The sequence below is a fragment of the Lissotriton helveticus genome, chromosome 1_1 (genome assembly GCF_964261635.1).
Source record: "Lissotriton helveticus chromosome 1_1, aLisHel1.1, whole genome shotgun sequence".
NCBI classification, from domain to species: domain Eukaryota; kingdom Metazoa; phylum Chordata; class Amphibia; order Caudata; family Salamandridae; genus Lissotriton; species Lissotriton helveticus.
The window spans coordinates 1,818,321,021-1,818,338,714 of NC_136057.1; the positions used below are offsets into that span (position 1 = coordinate 1,818,321,021).

The 17,694-nt window shown below is 46.7% G+C and overlaps 1 protein-coding gene across 1 annotated transcript in view; it reads left to right on the plus strand.

The window, feature by feature from the left end:
- KIF14 (kinesin family member 14) overlaps nucleotides 1-17,694 on the plus strand; it is a 606,238-nt gene that overhangs the window by 366,561 nt on the left and 221,983 nt on the right. Inside the window, exon 22 of the mRNA XM_078641003.1 lies at nucleotides 4,326-4,423. Within this exon, the coding sequence (XP_078497129.1) occupies nucleotides 4,326-4,423 (98 nt within the window). The remainder of the gene's footprint in view (nucleotides 1-4,325; nucleotides 4,424-17,694) is intronic.

Here is a 17,694-nt window from a genome sequence, read left to right on the forward strand (position 1 = left end):
CCCCCCCTGATACCCTGCCTGCTCCCCAGCACACTACTCAACCACTCACCAACGGCTCTCTCCACCAACGCCCTCCCCAATGTCCCTCCTGACCTGACTTTATCCACCCTCCAACAAGTCAAAGAGGAAATCTTACAAATCAAAAAAGACATCCATACAATCAAAGACCTTCTCTCCTCACAGCCCAGTCTACCTCCCACCATCCCACTACCCTACAAACGACGCACCCTCCCTACATACCCTCGCCCTCGACGACACCATCAATGGACTACTATCCCCGTTCGCAATAATTCCCGCCGCCCCCGTCATGTTCTCAACCCCTTGTCGGACCGCGACCTATGCTCTCTCCTGCGCTCTTATGGCCCAGGTCCGGTAAAAGACTTTTCCAACTCACACATCCCCATACCCACAATTCTTACAAACCCTCTAAGGCTCCCAACACTCAACAACAGAGGCTCCGTCCCTAACAACCTCAGAAAAGTTCCCCTCACACTAGAAAGCTCGTCCACCCTTCTCTCTCCCAAACTCAAATGCATCCTATTAAACTGCAGATCGGCCCAGAGACATTCCTCCGACATCGCGGATCTCGTCTCAGAAAGGGATCTGGACTTAGCCATTCTAACAGAAACGTGGCTCACTGAAGCCTCTACCCCGATTATGGACATACTAGTCCCCCCCAACTATCACATCATTAGGCTGGACAGGTCTCCTGGCAAGATGGGCGGGGGAATTGCATGCATTTTTAGGAGCAATCTCTCCGTTACTCAAGTCACCTCCCCCCCCCTTTCCTCCTGTGAACTACTCTGCCTCGACATCACCAGTGAGGGCAAACAAGTCTGTGCCTTACATCTCATCTATCACCCGCCTGGTGACAATCTCATATTCACCCAACAATTCATGGACCTGATCACCTCCAATGCCGGTCGGCAGACCACTCAAGTCTACCTGGGTGACTTCAATCTCCACTGGAACGATCAGAAAGATACCGTGGTGAATAGTCTAAAAACTTTCCTCAATGCGCTTGACCTCACCCAACTATGCGATAAACCAACACACGACAAAGGCGCGATACTCGATCTCATCATTGCCAAAGAGAACGCTATTCAACTAGAGGCGATTCTACCCTGCGATTGGTCAGATCACCACATTATCACCTTCTTTATCAACGAAAAAGTTAAACCTAACCCTACTCAACCAATCAAAACCAAAACATGGAAAAGGGATTTGAAGAATCTCAACCCCTCTACCCTACCTCCCCACATCGGCAACCTCCTCCTTCCCCCTTCAGGGGCCTCAGATGTTCAATCACTGACTGACCACTACCTTGACTCTATGAATACAATAGTCAATGAAGTCGCCCCTCTGCAACTGAAGAGAGTCTCCACCAAAATGTCTAACCCCTGGTATGATGATAGTCTCAATGACGAAAGGCGTAATATGCGAATGGCAGAGCGCACCTGGAGATCGGATCCCTCAGCACTGCATCTCAGAAAGCTTAAGAACAAGAGAAATGCCTACTTTAGGAAAATAAAGCGCACAAAGTCGGATTTCTTCAGCCGCCAGTTGGACCAAGCGAAGAACAGGCCAAGAAAGCTGTTCGAGCTTATCAAGACTCAAACAAAGGCACAACCCACTCAATCAAACAGCACAACAAATGACACCCCACACTGTGAAGCCTTCTCTGCTTTCTTTAAACTAAAGACTGACAACATAAGAAATGACCTCATCTTGGATGTAAGCAGATACCCCAACCACACCAGAATGGCAGACACTCAACCTAAAAACAAGGCCTCCTGGCAGCACTTCGATACCTACTCGGAAGAAGCAATTCACAAACTGCTCTACACCTTGAAGCCCTCTAATCACCTCTCAGACCCTCTACCTGCTAATGCTGTAAAAGACTTTATCCCCTTGCTCCTCCCTCTCTGGACCAAGATCATCAACAGCTCTCTGCAACAAGGCCACATTCCAGACTCCCTTAAGGTGGGGCAAGTCACGCCTATACTCAAGAAACCTACAGCTGATCCGGCTGACCTAAACAACTATCGGCCCATCACCAATATCCCCACCCTGGCCAAACTGCTGGAGAAATGTGTCCAACTCCAACTAACAAAACACATTGATCAATTTGACCTCCTCAACCCTCATCAATCAGGCTTCAGAGCGAAACATAGCACGGAAACAGCAATGACACACATAATTGATGATGCCCTCCAAATTCTGGACCGCAATGAGTCCTGCCTCCTCATCCTTCTTGACCTCTCCTCAGCATTTGACACGGTCAAGCATGAGAATTTGCTGGAGCTGCTAAGTACTAGAATGGGGCTATCGGGAACTGTTCTCAAGTGGTTTTCGTCCTTCCTTCACAACCGGTCTCAGAGGTTCAAGATCGACAATGTGCTATCTACACCTGTGCCTGCAGATCTAGGTGTCCCACAAGGATCCTCCCTCTCCCCCACACTGTTCAACCTCGTTATGGAACCGCTCGCCACCTTGCTTCAAGCATCCAATGTTCAATTTCATATGTACGCTGATGACACACAACTCTATCTAAAGTTACAATCCCCGGAAGATATCAAACATCTGAACTCCACGCTTATCAACACCCAATCCTGGCTGGCCGTTAATCACCTCAAACTAAATGCCCTGAAAACTGAGTTCCTACTCATCTCACCTCCGGCGAAAATCTCCACCACCCAGACCTGGCTCAACAACCTAACAGCACTCAATGTCCAACCTACCATCGTGGACTCGGCGAAATCCCTAGGCATCACACTCGACGCCAGGCTCAACATGCAGCAGCACGTCAGCAATGCCACAAAAGCAGCTAATTTCCAAATTAACACGCTGAGGAAAATTAAACCTTTCCTCCCGGCCAAAGACTTCCAAACGGCTGTACAGGCTTTAGTCATCCCTCGAATAGACTATGGAATTGCGGCCCTCAGCGGTCTCCCGCTATCCACAACAGCACCCTTAAGAGCCTCCCTGAACGCTGCCGCGAGACTCATTACTGGATCTAGAAAGCATTCGCACATATCCCCAGACTTAAAGTCTCTAAAATGGCTGCCTTTTGAAGCCAGAATACAGCTAAAAATTGCAGTGATGACACACGCGGCCGTACACCACAAGGCACCCAACTACCTCGCCCAAAAGCTGTCTATATCAGGAGGTTCGAGATCCAATAGGAGTACAAAAAATCTACTCCTGAAACCTCGTAGATTCCGGAAAGTGAAAACTTACAAGCGCTCCTTCTCAGGAATGGCACCCAGGATCTGGAATGCGCTCCCGCCTGAAACAAGGCTGATCTCCTCCACTGCACTCTTCAAGAAAGAGGTGAAAACAATCCTTCTGGCCAAGATCTCCTGATCGTTATAGAGGTTGGTTCAGAGACTCTGCATTGGTTCATGTCACTGCTCACCCTATCCCTTGGCACTATACGCTACTTGTTGGGGGCATTACTACGCTACTCTCTTACTACCGACCAAGACCGGATACACGTTGGTTTACTGATCCTCCTAAACACCTCTGTAGTGGGATCAATGACTTGTGCTGTCCTATATTACTTCCTTAATTGATTGTATTTGGATTGGTTTTATGTATGTTTTTATTATCCATGTTATTACCATGTTATTGACTATTATACTGTTCCCATTATCTCTACTGCCCCTACCCTGTCTTTGTGAAGCGCTCTGATATCTGTAAGGATCCTGTTCGCGCTATATAAAACTTTGAATAAATAAATAAGTGTCAGGCATGTTCCTCTTCAGGGCCCTAGCTGTTCTTTTTTAATACACCATACTTCATGGCTCCGCGCCTCTGCCGTGGAAAGTGATAAAAAGTACTGAGGTCAGCGCGCCGGATTGGCGGTTATATTGATGACGCGGATGTCACGACGACCAGGAACACAACGCCACCTACCGGCATGCAGGGGTACTGGTATGAAAAATCTTACAGATCCAGCTGGATGCCTGGAAGTTCAAATGGAAGGAATCTGCAGCCAGATCATGTCTCTACTAGATAAGGCATTACCGAAGGTAAGTGACTTGTCCAACAGGCATCAATGCATTCAAGCAATGCATACATATCTTCTTACGTGGATGCCAGGGCTCTGTGTTGTGAGAGAGAGACCACTCGGGATTAAAGGCATATATTAACCCTTTTAGAGGGTAATCCTAAAATGAAGTGACGTCCCGCCCTCTCTTTTGGTATTCTGAACTATTGTTTAAGATTAACATATAGAGTTGACCTTGTAAATTACTTGCGTATTGGTAATGGATGCTTTAAAAATTCCAATGATTGAATAGATCCGACCTCTATTCCTATAGAGTAATAACAGCAAAGATGACGATGTCTTCTATGATCCTTGCGATGAATGGGAACCTGATCTGGCAAGAACACCAGAGACTTCATTTTCAAGGCGAAGGTAACTAATGGCATGGGATGAGAAGTCTTCACAGTGAATATATGACTTATTTTCTAACCTTAACAATTAGTCAGGCGTACAATATTGGTGTTTTTTGTCAATAGTACCAAAAATAAATCGCTCTCCCTTTAGATACTGTGTATAACTATTAGAAATATGTTTTCTTGTTGTAGTAATGTCAGGTAAAAGACCAATCTGCCAAATCTATTTCTCTACATTTCTAAAAAAACAAAAAGAAAAAAAAGCGTTTATGAACAACAAGCAGTTCCATGTCAGACAAATTTCGGCGAGCCTTTTTTGGATGCTAGGATTCGGGAGCACAATGTGTCTAGGCAGATTTTTTTCTCCAGTGCTGATTAAATCATCTATCACTTTTGTAAAACCTTTTCAGACCATCAGAAGGGCAATATAAAATATCCTAGCTAACCTGAAGGAAAGTTTTCAATTCTATTAAGAACACAGACGTGAGGATTATGTGTTCTTTCTTTATTTTAATTCAAGCAGCAACCAGAAACTAACTACACTACCCAGGAATCATTGGGAAAACAGTAGTGCAACAAAGACCCAGTGAAAATCAATAATCCTGCATGTAATCCTGTTTCACTAGCCCTTTTCTCTCTTTCTTCCTGCAAACTCAGCCCGTCTTTCATACCACATTTCCTCCTGTTTCTGTTCTGTACCAGTTGAATAACGAAAAGCAGTAAGCTTTGCTATGTCTTAGTCAAAACATTGCAACAATAACAAATGTGAGTTATACTTGCAACTAGGCAAACATCACATTATTAACTTGTGTCAGTTCACCATACCTACTTAAGATTGTATCTGTTGCATCTCCAAACCAAAGAGCCTTGAGACATCCACCAGGAGGGAACAACTCTCCCCTCATTACCCTTAATAGAACTGGAACATTTTTAACAGGCTACTTAAGAAATTTTGTATTCTATCTCAGGACAAAAGGCGAGGATTATGCTAGTTTAAAGTGTGTTGACAACCAGCTAAGCCATATCACCCACTGAATTTAAAATAAAAGTGCTTGAAGGTCGAGTCGGAGGATCAATCCCCTCCCTTTATAATATCCTCCAGTCTGGCCCCAGAGAATAAGGGTTTGGGGCCATAGCCCCTCTTATCAAATGAGCTTCAAATTTAGAGATGCCTATACTTGCCTCTTGCAAGACCCATCTCACCCATCTAGCAGTGGTAGGATATTAAATCACCGTGAATTGCTTTCTGATAGCAATAAGCAGTTGTGATAATCCTGGATGTCTGAACTCTTCCTTCATAGCTTTATAAGTCTTATTACAATGTACCATGCATACTTTAAGAGTACTCTCAAACTCCAGATAAGATGCCATGCTGATATTGCATTTGGTGTAAATAGGCTTTGAAAACATAATCCCATGTGGAGTAAACATCCTTCAGCCATGTCCAGAGCCTTGACATCTGATACTCAAATAACATCAAGCAGAGAAGCATAGGTAATTTACCTCCCAACCCCTTTCGGGAGAGGAACTCGGTAAAAAAAAAAAAAAAAAAAAAAGGGTTGTTGGTTTAAGGGTGAGGGAACAATTCTCAAGCAACAACTACAATCCTGGTCATCGTGAACCACAAAATTACCCAAATTAACCTGTGCTTCACCCTCAGGTAGCTTGACACAAAAACATTCAGGATTAATTTACTCAGCACACAAACGGTAATAAAGTGAAAACACAACACAAGTAAAAAATCCCAACCCAAATTAGAAAAGCAGAGAAAATGTAAATAAATAAAATGACTAGAAATCCATTTAATCCAACCAGTAGAACCGGAGTTATGAATTTTTAAATTTTTTAATGAAAACTGGCGTCTAAAATAAAGCAGCAACCATGGGTATCTGGTCACGCGAGACTGGGTCAAAGTCAAAAGTTAAAGCCAACTACGATAGAGCGTGGTTCGTGTACACAAGATGGATTGGGCCCGGACTCTGCACAGCTTTGAACTTAGAAGAAATTTAGAAGAAAACTTAATGAGAAGGTAAAGTTTAGCGAGGCAAGGCAGTCAGCGGTGTTGGAGGAAGCGTCTGCGGGGAGTTTAACCTTTGGACTTAGTTTCTTTTTTGGAAGTCTGAAATTTCCAGCAGGACGAAGCTGCAGGCTGAAGTGTAAGAGGGCTCTACGGGGCCAGATACTGTTGCTCAGAGGTCCTGCTAAACATGCTTTCCTGCTTCAGAGAAGAACTTAGTGGGAGCTATGGCAAAGTCATGCCGACCATAGATGCCCCTCGGGGGACAGCAGGCAGGTAGGTCCCAGTCTTCTGTTGGTTCGCAGGCCTCTTTTTAGTGAAAAAGTTTCTATGTCCCAACTTTTAGGGTTTGACTGGAGCTGCACCTTCAGTACCACAACCAAGGGTCTAGGACAGGTTGGGCACCACTTGGAGTATAAGGGCTCACTCCAGCAGAGCCCAGTTGCAGGGCTCAAGGTCTCTAGAACTTATCCCCCTGTAGCTCACACACAAAACCAGCCAACTAGCCGTTGGCATCACTTCTGTTGTCCAGGATCAGGCACCAAGGCAGCCCTCAGAAGTAGAGCAGTCCTCTGAGGTACAAGGAAGGCTTCAAGCAGCAGGGCAGCCCTCAGATAGAAGCAGGGCAACCCTCTGAGGTACCAAGCTGGGCTCAATAATCAGGGCAGTCCTATTGAGTACAATGCAGTCCTTCTGGTGTCTTCTGCAGGCCCATAAGTGTACTTAAAAGTATTTCAAGAGGTCCAATATTTATGCTTGGTGCCATTCATTTAAGTAGGAGAACCTTCTAGGCTGCCCCCACATCTAGTTCTGGAAAGTTCTTTCTTTCCCCTTTCAAGTTTACAAGTAGTTTGAGGTGTCAAATTCTTTTGTGAGTGTGCTGGAAGCAGCCTTTTGAAATGTAAGTGGGGCAGGGAACACCTCTGCCTCACCCATACTGGCAGGATGGCCCGTCCTCCCAACATCTAAACCCTGTTTGTCTCACTGAGAGGAATACACAAAGCCCAACTGCCAGGCTATTCACCTTCATCTGTCCTGTGACACAGGCACCAAATGGTTGGGACAGGAAAATGACAAGTTTCTAAAAGTGGCATTTTCAGAATTGTGACTTAATATTTGACTTTTCCATTGAACATGGACCACATACTAGGGACTTATAAGTACATTAAATGTGCCAATTCAGTGTAAGCCAATTGGACCATGCTTTAGAGAGTGTTAGCTCTGGTTAGCAGTGGTGAAGTGATCGGAGTCCTAATGCCAACAAAAACGAATTTTAGAAAACCGGAGTGAAGAAGGCAAAAAGGTGAGTGGAAAACGACACCAAGAAGAGCAGGTTGAAAATGTATCCCCTCCCTCAAAGTACGGAGAACTAAACCCTCTCATGAGAATTCTCACCACTAAGGTAGAAGAACCTGGAAAGTCCATCAGCATTGGAGAAGTCAGATCCAGGGCGGTATTCCACCATAAAGTCTATTCCCTATAGGAATATGGACCACATCAAGTTTGGGATTCTCACTCCTCATCTGCATGAGCCATCTAAGGCATGTCGTCTGTTGGAACCCGGAAGTGAGTCCCAAGTAGGTATGGTTGCAACTTCTTTAGTGCCCAGACTACAGCAAAAGCTTCTCTCTCAATAACGCTCCACCTCTGGGCACTAAACTCCTACTGGTGAAGGCTACAGGTTGGTCTAGGCCCTCTTCATTTTGCTCTGAGCTCAGCCCCTATGCCATGCTCTGATGTATCTGCACTATGAACTCCTTGGAGTAGTCAGGGGCCTTGAATGTTTGTGCCGTATACATGGCCTCCTTGAGGGTATCAGTGGCTTTCTGACAGTTCTCTGTCCAGATCACCTTGTTGGGCTGCTTCTTAGAAGCCAGTGTAGTCAAGGTGGCAACAATGCTGTCATATATCTTGACAAACCACCTGTAATATCCAATGTGGCCCAGGAAGGCCCTCACTTTAGTTGGTGGGGTTCCTAAGCCAGGATAGTCTTACTTTTGGATTGGAGGGGCTGCACCTTGCCCCCACCCACTAGGTGTCCCAACTTCACCACATATACCTGTCCTATCTGGCACTTGTTGGCCTTAATAGTGAGGCCTGCCTGTTGCAGGGCCTAAAGAACCTCTTGGAAGTGGAACAGGTGATCCTCCCAGCTTGAACGAAAGACGGCAATGCCATCCAGGTAGGCATCTCAGCCATGACCATGTTTTCAGCTGCTGGAAGTTGGCTTGGGCAGTCTTTAACCCAAAGGACACCACTTTGAATTGGAAGTGGTCCTATGGGTTGGAGAATGCAGACCTCTCCTTAACCCCCTTGGTTAGGGCAATCTGCCAGTACCCTGATATTAAAGAAAAGATCATTAGGGACTTGGCAGCTCCCAACCTATCTATGAGGTCATCAGCTCGGGGATGGTGTGAGCATCAGTTTTGGTAACCGAGTTTAGCCCCTTATAGGCCATCAAAACCTGAGTGCTGGGTCAACATTGGCTTCTTGCACTACTGGGCTGGACCAAGGGCTATTGGAGTGCTCAATATTTCCCAACTCCAGAATCTCGATACCGGCTCTCACCTTGTCAAATAGCCTGAAAATGTTATTGTTTGCAGGCATGCTGTCCCCAGTGTCGATATTATGGGTACACAGATGAATGAACCTAGGTGTCAGAAAGAATAGAGAGGCAAACTGACCCAGCAAGTGGTGACAGTCCCTCTGATATTCCGGGGTCATAGTAGGAGAGAGGTGGACATCTTCCACTTACCCATCCTGCGCCTTAGAAGAAAGGAGGTCGGGGAGAGGTTCACTCTCTCTTCCACCCTAATATCTGTCACCAGGAGCATAGTTACTTCAGACCTCTCCTAGTGTGATTTGAGGTGGTTAACCTAGACGACCCTTAAGGCGTTCCTGAGGGTCATGAGTGGCCTCCCCTTTTCTCTCCTTCACCTCATACGGCCCAGACCTGCAGTCTTGTAGGGCCCATGGCTCCACTGGCTCCATCACTCACACTTTTTGGCCAGGCTTAAATTCGACCAGAGTGGCCTTCTAGTCATTGGAGCTTCATCACCTCTTGACTGGCTTTAAAGTGCTCAGAAGCTTTCTTCCAGAAGCACTGTATCTGAGTACTAAGAGCCAACATGTAGCCAACTACACCCTGGGGGGCTTCTTGGGAGCTTGCTCCCACCCCTCCTTGACCAGACTAAACGGTCCTCTAGCAGGGTGGCTATGAAGGAGCTCAAAGCAACTAAACTCAACTCCTCTCTGTGGCTCCCCCTAAGCAAAAAGAAGACATGGTATGAGGCTGTCCTACTTCCACCTCGTGGGCTCTGCCAGACACATAGTCATGCCTTTAAGGGTCTAGTTTAAGCTTTCATCTGAATAAGACTTGTTGCCAAAGATTCCTTACCTTTGAATTATACCCAGGTGTATGACTAGTTTTGTACCATCTAGTTTTTTTTCGTGAGCAGTATCCCTGTGCGCTGGTAGGTGATGTAGTAGGCTCCGTGTAGCGTCGTTGGCCTCACCAGTAAGGACGTTCATGGTGTAGATATAGGTGTCACCCAATTGCGCTGACATCAGTTTATTTTTTCCGTGCCAACCACTGCAGATCTGGAAAGAGCAACTACTTAGTCCTTTTTTAACTAGGTTTTTTCGTCAATTTGTCAGTCTTTTTTTAGGTTTACCTCTTGGTGTGGCAGAACTGTTAACAAAAAGGTCCGGCTTCAAGCCCTTCGGCGCCTGTAACCGACAGATGTCTGTGACGGATCCACACCTGGTATGCCTCTAGTGCCTCGAGCGGGACCATGACCCGAAGGCCTGCCCTGACTGCCACGCCTTGCACCCGAAGGCCGCGAGGGAGTGATTCCTCAAGCTTTTGGCGGCTCGACGTGTGATACCACGACGATTGAGCTCCTGGTCAAAAGGAAGGTACCGGGAGCGGCCCCCGAGCCTGAGATAGTCTTTAACCTCCAAGTTGTCAAGCCATTCGGGTAAGTCAAAGTTCCGCAGGAATAAAAAGAAGTCAAAGCGTGCTTCAACATCACCTCATCCGTCGGGCAAATAGACGAGGGAGCTTTGCCACTTGAGGCCTGGCTCCACGTTTGAGCCAGGAACTGGGTCAGCATTGTGCCTCCCCGACTTTCTGGGAGCCAGAGCAACCCCGGCTCAATTGCAAGAATTTTATGAGTGCTGAACCTTATATTTGCGCAGCCCGTTCCCTCCGGTGCGCCTTTGCGCTCCGTGGGTTTGGAAGGAACTCCTAATGGATCCATGCCGGTGACGCCGGACCCCAGGGATACACAGAAGGATCAGCACCAGTTATGCCACTTCGACCTTCACTGATGCCGATTCCAATGCTTCTGGTGCTATCCCCTTCTCATCCCCAACTCTGACACTGAGCCAGAGCGTCAACGTCTGACGCCGACTGGAGCAATGCTTTACAGGCTGTAGCCTGAGCCCAGTTCTTATGGTCTTGGGCTCTGGAAGGAATGGGTGGGGTTGCTGGACCCTGGAGTATACTAGCCTTATGAAGAACAAATGGACTGTGTGAGGATCTGAGTGAAGCTAGTTGACTGGACACTTCCCAAGATACTGGCATACTTTCTCCCCCACCGTGGCTGCGGAGGAGGGAGCTTCCCAGTGGCGGCTACCAGGTAGGCAAAGTGGTGCGACAGGCAAATGGTTGGCGGGTGCATACACGGGCAAAACTACATTAACTAAATTCATGTTATGTTATGTTATGGGTTTGTTGAGCGCGGCAGCTGCCCCAGCGACGGGGCGTCCCGGCGCTAAGAACCACAGCATAGCCTACTAGGAGGGGGAAGGGGGGGCAGAAGCTTTACAGTAGTGGGAAGAGGTGAGTTTTTTTTGCTTTGCGAAAAGCGGACAGGTTGTCCAGGCGGCGGATGTCCAGGGGAAGGGAGTTCCAGAGTTTTGCTCCCAATAGTCTGAAGGAGCGACCCCCGATACGGCAGAGTTTCGTGCGGGGGACCACTACTAAATGTTGACCCCGGGAACGAAGGTTGCGTTGGGGGGTGTAGGGTGTTAGAAGCGGGCGAAGGAGTTCGGGGCCATCAGTTTTGAGGATTTTGAAAGCGGTAGTGAGGGCCTTAAATTGAATGCGGGCTTCCACAGGGAGCCAGTGGAGTCTATGTATGGTGGCTCTAGCAGAGCATCTTCTGGGAAGGCCGACTATTGCCCTAGCCGCCGAATTCTGAATTCTCTGAAGCCTGGTTGTCTCGGCTTTGTTAGCGCCTAACAGTAGGACGCTAGCATAGTCCAGCCGGGAAAGAATGGTGGATTGGACTATAAGCTGCCGTGTTTTGGGGTCAAAGAACCCTAGAATGGAATTGAGGCTTCTCAGCAGCCCAATGCATGTAGCTGCTACTCTTTTGGTGTGAGTTTGGTAGCTCAGAGAGGAGTCCAGCCATACTCCTAGGTTTTTAACCAGAGATTTAGAAGGAGGGATAGGGCCTAGCAGGGGGGGCCACCATTGGTCGTTCCAGCAACTGGGGTTCTTACCCAGGAGCAGCACCTCGGTTTTCCCTGCGTTCAGTTGTAAGCAGTTAGCCGTCATCCAGTGAGCGACTGTAGCCATTCCATCCCTAAATCTTGTGGCAGAGGTTGAGGGCGCCTCGGTGAGGGTGATTACCAGCTGTGTTTCGTCGGCATACGACACCAGCGTGAGGTCCCATTCTTTGGCCCCTGCCGCAAAGGGCTGCATATATAGGTTAAAAAGGTATGGACTGAGGGAAGAGCCCTGCGGAACTCCTTGGCCGATTGAATGAGATTGGGAGGTGAACGGGGGTGCGGAGACATGCCAACATGGATTACATTATCGTTTTAAAGTTAACATTTTTAACTTAAATACTGTAATGTAATGCATGTTGGCGATTTAAGGCATACATATACACATGCAAAAAAAGGAAATAGTCACTTACCTTGCTGCAGGCCCTCGCTCCTGTCTCGATGTTCTTATCCTCTCTAGCGTGGCCCCAGCCTAATCCCCTAAGCAATCCTGATGCTGCTGTCATGCTGTTAATCAGCATGAGAGAAGTGGCATGATTGGATGGAGAAGGCTCTCTCAGCGCTCCAAAGGGCTCTGAAGGCCTATGCTTGCTCTCAACTTGGCTGTCCAAGACAGGTCGGTTGAGAGGTTTACAGTGCACATATCTGGCTGGCCATCGCAACACATCAGGCCAAAAAGACATGCGCACTTCAAACTTAAAGTGCCCTGCCGATCACTCCTCTCTGCTGCTGCCTCTCAGCAGTGGCCTTGTCCCATCCTGACACTCAGCTCGGGATGCATGTTTGCTGAGTTAATGAAAAATAAAATGGTAATATTTATTACTGGTTTATTTTTCACCTGGGGGCATTTTAATTAGTGGGATGTCACTGCTCCGCCATATTGGAGGATCTGCCCCTGAAGCTTCCTTTGCAATGGTGGGCAGCTGAGGTCCTGGACCTTCGCTTGCTCGCTGTGGCAGTCAAGACTAATGTTTTGACTGAAATGCTTCTGCCAGGAGTGTCCCCATCAGAATCGCTTCTCCCTTTCAATGAGGCTTTTACTGACATCCTGCTTGGGACTAAGTTTCGAGCCCAGCACCGGGACTCCTGTGAACAGGACGATGGCCCGCTGCCATCGCCTCGCTCCAGGGAACACAAATTTCCCCACTCAATACCCTACCCCAGAGAGCTTGGTGGTCCAAGACTCAACTTGGTATGTAAATCCTGGCGCATTCCCTACCACAATCCCGGACAGGGAATTCAAAAGTCTGGAAAATTATGGGAAGATGTTTTCTGGCAGCTATTCCTTCGACCTGTGGATGCGGTTGCGCAGGTGCTGCCAACGGTCCCAGAGGCGGTCTGGGCTGTGCTCTCCCAGGCTCTTGCCGATGGGTGTGATGCAGCTAAGTTTACCTTCTGCTGTGGACTAGACACCACCAACTCATTAGGGAGAGTGGTTGTGTCAACAGTGGCTCTGCGATGCCACGCCTGGTTAAAATCAACTGTTTTTTTCTGGGAATGTCCAGTCCTCCATCATGGACATGCCCTTTGATGGATCCTGTCTCTTCTGGCCAGGTCCTTGGGTCTTTCTTTTGCCCCCTTGTCACCCTCAATCTTCCTTTTGCTCCTTTTCAGGTCACAGAAGGGGTGTACAACTGCGTCTCTACCCGCCCCGCCACCACAGCGGGCAAGCATTCCAGCCACTGTGTTGCTACGGACACAGTGTCTACCGGACCCATGGGTCTTGTGACTGATGATCAGGTCTGTCCACCAACCCCCCAGCAGCCTCAGCCTCCAAACCCTTCTAGTCTGCCTTTTACCATCATGGGCACCCAGTGGGCAACAGGATTCCCCATCACAAGCCCACTGGCAGTCCACAACATTGGACAGGTGGGTTTTGCAGATTATCCGGAGGGGCTAGTCCCACCCTTTCGATACTATTCCTCCCTCCATGCCACCTACTTATGACGGGCTGACAGAGGACAACCATTCTCTTCTCAGCCAGCAAGTGGACGCTCTTTCAGCGAAAGGAGCTTATGAGCATGACCAAATCATGCTCATTCTCTGCAACTAGTTTCAACATTCTTTCTATCAAAACAATGTACTTCCCCATTCGAAATCCCCATCCCACCCTAACCCCAATTGTCAGTCTGTACCCCCTCCCAAGAAGGAAAATAACAAAAAAAACAAATCGCTATCATGTTAGTCACCGCAAGTGCACTTAATGTGTGAGGGTGCTGTGAAGCACAGGCCAGCCCATATCGTTACATGCATAGCTAATGAAGTTCTACCAGTTACCATAAAACCATATAGATAGTAAACTACTACAGTAGCGTTGGGGAGATCATTGTGCATCTGCCAAAGTCGTTGTGCCCCTCAGATTGATTTTAACAGGCACTGGCCCATTAAAACAAACATTTGCAATGTAATAGGTTCCTCATTCACGTGAGTTTAAACTATTGGCATTGTAAATGACAATGCCTTTTATTTATGTTTTGGGTTTTAAAACATAAATAAAAGGCATTGTCATTTACAATGCCAATAGCTCAAACTCGCGTTAATGCGAGACCTATTGCATTGCAATAAAGGGCCTTCTCGGTCGCTTGTTAGATTGTTAATATCAGAGGAAGAGGCCAGCCTGCGACGTCGTCAAAGTAGTGATAAAAAGTGCAGTGAAGACGATGCGTAAGTGCTGTCACTTACACAAAGTGTGAAGTGAGAGTTACATATGATCCGAGCTATAAACACTAACAAAGTGCTCCAACACCTTTCGCTCTGTGATTACACTGTCGTGACTCAGGAGGAACAGCGGGAGAGGGCGCTATTGCCTGCTTTCTCAGTGATTTGAGTGTGCAGTGTGGCATTGCTCAATGTCACTGCTATCTTTAGCCTAATAAAAAAGGCTTTCATACACTACAGAGCCTGTTAATGAAGAGGCCCCTGGAAGATCGCATGTAAGGAATACTCCTATAATCCCATTACCCGAGCGATCTGCAATAAATGGACCTTTGGCAAGAGGAGTGTTGTCTTAGCTCTTTCTTGATGTTTGAAATCTTTGATTGTGGGAGCAGCAAGGTAGCTTGAATGGCATCTGTGATGATGCCTAAGAACAGAATGTTCTAAGTCAGGATGAAAACCAATTTCTCAGCGTTGATTATAACCCCCAAGCTCTGGAGTAGGTTGACCGCCCTTCCTAGATGGTGCCAGAGACAATGAGGGCATTGGTCCATGATCAGTATATCATCAAAGTACAGAAACAGGTGACACCCCCCCCCCCCCGGTCGGAGCATCTTCATGAAGCATCAGGGGGCTGATGACAATCTAAATTTATAAGGTCTTAAGTTCGTACACCAGGTGCTTCTTTAGGAACTGCAGGACCCTGCGATGAGGGTGGAATATAAGCATCATTAGGTAGGCAACCGGAGGAGATCCCAGAGAAGATGGGTTCCTTCGATCTTGAAATAGCACAAAACCAGAAACTCATTGGACTCCCTCAAATTGATCTCTCTCCGCTGACTTTTGTCTTTCTTTTGCACTAAGAAGATATTGCTCATGAAACCTCTGGTAAGGGCCAGCTGAGGAGTGATGACCCCTTTTGTCTCCAGGGCTAGCACCCCTTGGTATGACAGGATCTAAAACCAAAAAATAAATCTGCTTCGGCCCCTGCCATTGCCTTTGTGAGACGTAAAACTATTTGGAAGACCTAGGCTGGTTGGAGAACCCAGTCATTGTTGCTGCCACTGTTTCTGCCTGCTCATCAGGTGGGGAAGAAGGTGCCAAAGCAGTTCTGGTCCTGCTACTAACCTCTGTGGGATGCCTGACCTCTCCGTGGATCATGGTTGAGAAAGCAACCAGAATGACACCCTCTTCCGGCCCCTTTAAAACTTTTGGCCAAAGAACTTTATTGAAGCTTGTGTCTAGTTAAGGGTAGTGAAGGAAGATGCATTTTTGCCCAGATACTTGGGGATGATGCCAGCCTCGGCCACCATGTCTGCCTCCGAAGTGTCCAAGTCCTTGAGTTTTGGGTCCAGGAAGATGCCCGGCAGATGAGCTCAGTCTGAAAGGACCTCTGAGAAGATCACTGCCCTGGTTGTTCTCTTCTTCTCTATCCAGTATCTTTGTGAGAGGCCCTGCTATGTCCAGATGTTTATCCTGACTGTACCACTAAGATCTGTCTGTCCCCTACTTACGGTCCTTGACAAACTTAGCCAGGAATGTGGCCATCAGTCTTGGTTTTGGCCTCCACCTCGCTGTCCAAGGTAGGACGGGCCATTCACACTTCAGGTGAATCTCTTGCTTCCTTATCTAATTGTTTCTTAAGCAGAGCGAGACCAGAGGCAGCTCCCCTCAGTGTAGGATACAAATCAAAAATCTCTATTACACTTAATCTTTCAGTCTTACACAATAAAGCCCCATAACAGAAAAATAGCAAATATAACTGTCATGGTGCTAGGAAACTATGTATACTTTTAACCCGATAAAAAGATAATACTTTTAATAATATGTAACACTTAGTATGTACAGTCATTTAAAAACATATATTACATATAAGGCTTCCGGTTTTCTGTTTTTACAGATTTTTACAGATAAATACAGACCGAAAACAATGTGTTTCCTCTATGTATTTATTTTTAAAAGCGGTAAAATACAGAAAATGGTGCTTCTTCTTCGAGACTCTCGACGCTATCTTTCATGAATTCCAGGCAACAGGTAAGCAGATGGACAGCATGGGGAGTTAAAAAAAACAACAAAAAAAACAGGATGACATTTCCTTAAATACAGCATATGTTAACATATATTTGTAGTGCAACGCTAATATGTACCTGTGAGTGTAGTCTTTTGTTATACGTGACAGCTTAATTTGTTAAAATGTGACAGGCATCCACGTATGAGTGCACTTCCAAGAGTTCAATAAACGTGGCAATATACCATTTTACAGCTCCATTTATTCTCCCAACACAAAAAAAATATGGGCAAATACCAGTAGGATGGCCAAAAAATAAATATGGATAAATACAGACGGAAATGTTTAAAAAATAAATACCATAAAACCGGGCACCCTAATTACATAACACAACACGCATTTGCAAAGCAATAGGTCTCACGTTTACAAGAGTTTGAGCTATTGGCAATGCAATAGCTTAAACTCTCGCAATTTGCGAGACCTATTGCATTGCAAATTACTAGCGCCCATGCAGCGCTTTCCCATTCATGGAGGCCGTGCCCCTTTCTTTAGACAAGCTACGTCTAAAGAAAGGGGTGTGGCCAACATTAAAGTTAAACCGTGGCATGGGGCGCTTTGACAAAAAAAAGCATTGGCTTCTCAAGTTGACGAACAGATCTTATTTTTGTTTGTAAAAGTGCCCATGCCTTGCTTTCACTTCAAAAGCAGCTGTGCACATTTGTTTAGATGTGGCTTCTCTAAAGGAAGAGGCGCGGCCTCCACAAATGTAAAAGCACTACATGGGCGCTTGTAAACAAAACAAAATAAGTAAGCGTGGCCGTTATACTTAAAGCGGACCGCGCTGCTAAAATAAAGTAAGAAGTAAACAAGGTTGCTATGGTTAAAACAGACCGCCATTAGTAATTAAAATAAAAGCTCGCGGCGCGCTGCAACAAAGTGGGTGATATAGGGGCAAATCATTAAACAAAATAGTGCTCACAGCCAAAATAAAAAGACCGTGTAACAAGGCAAGTAAAAGGTCCAGTCGTTATGGGAGGTAACAAATGCAGACAAGGCGGCACTAAGGAGGAACTAGCAAGCTTAATAACGACTC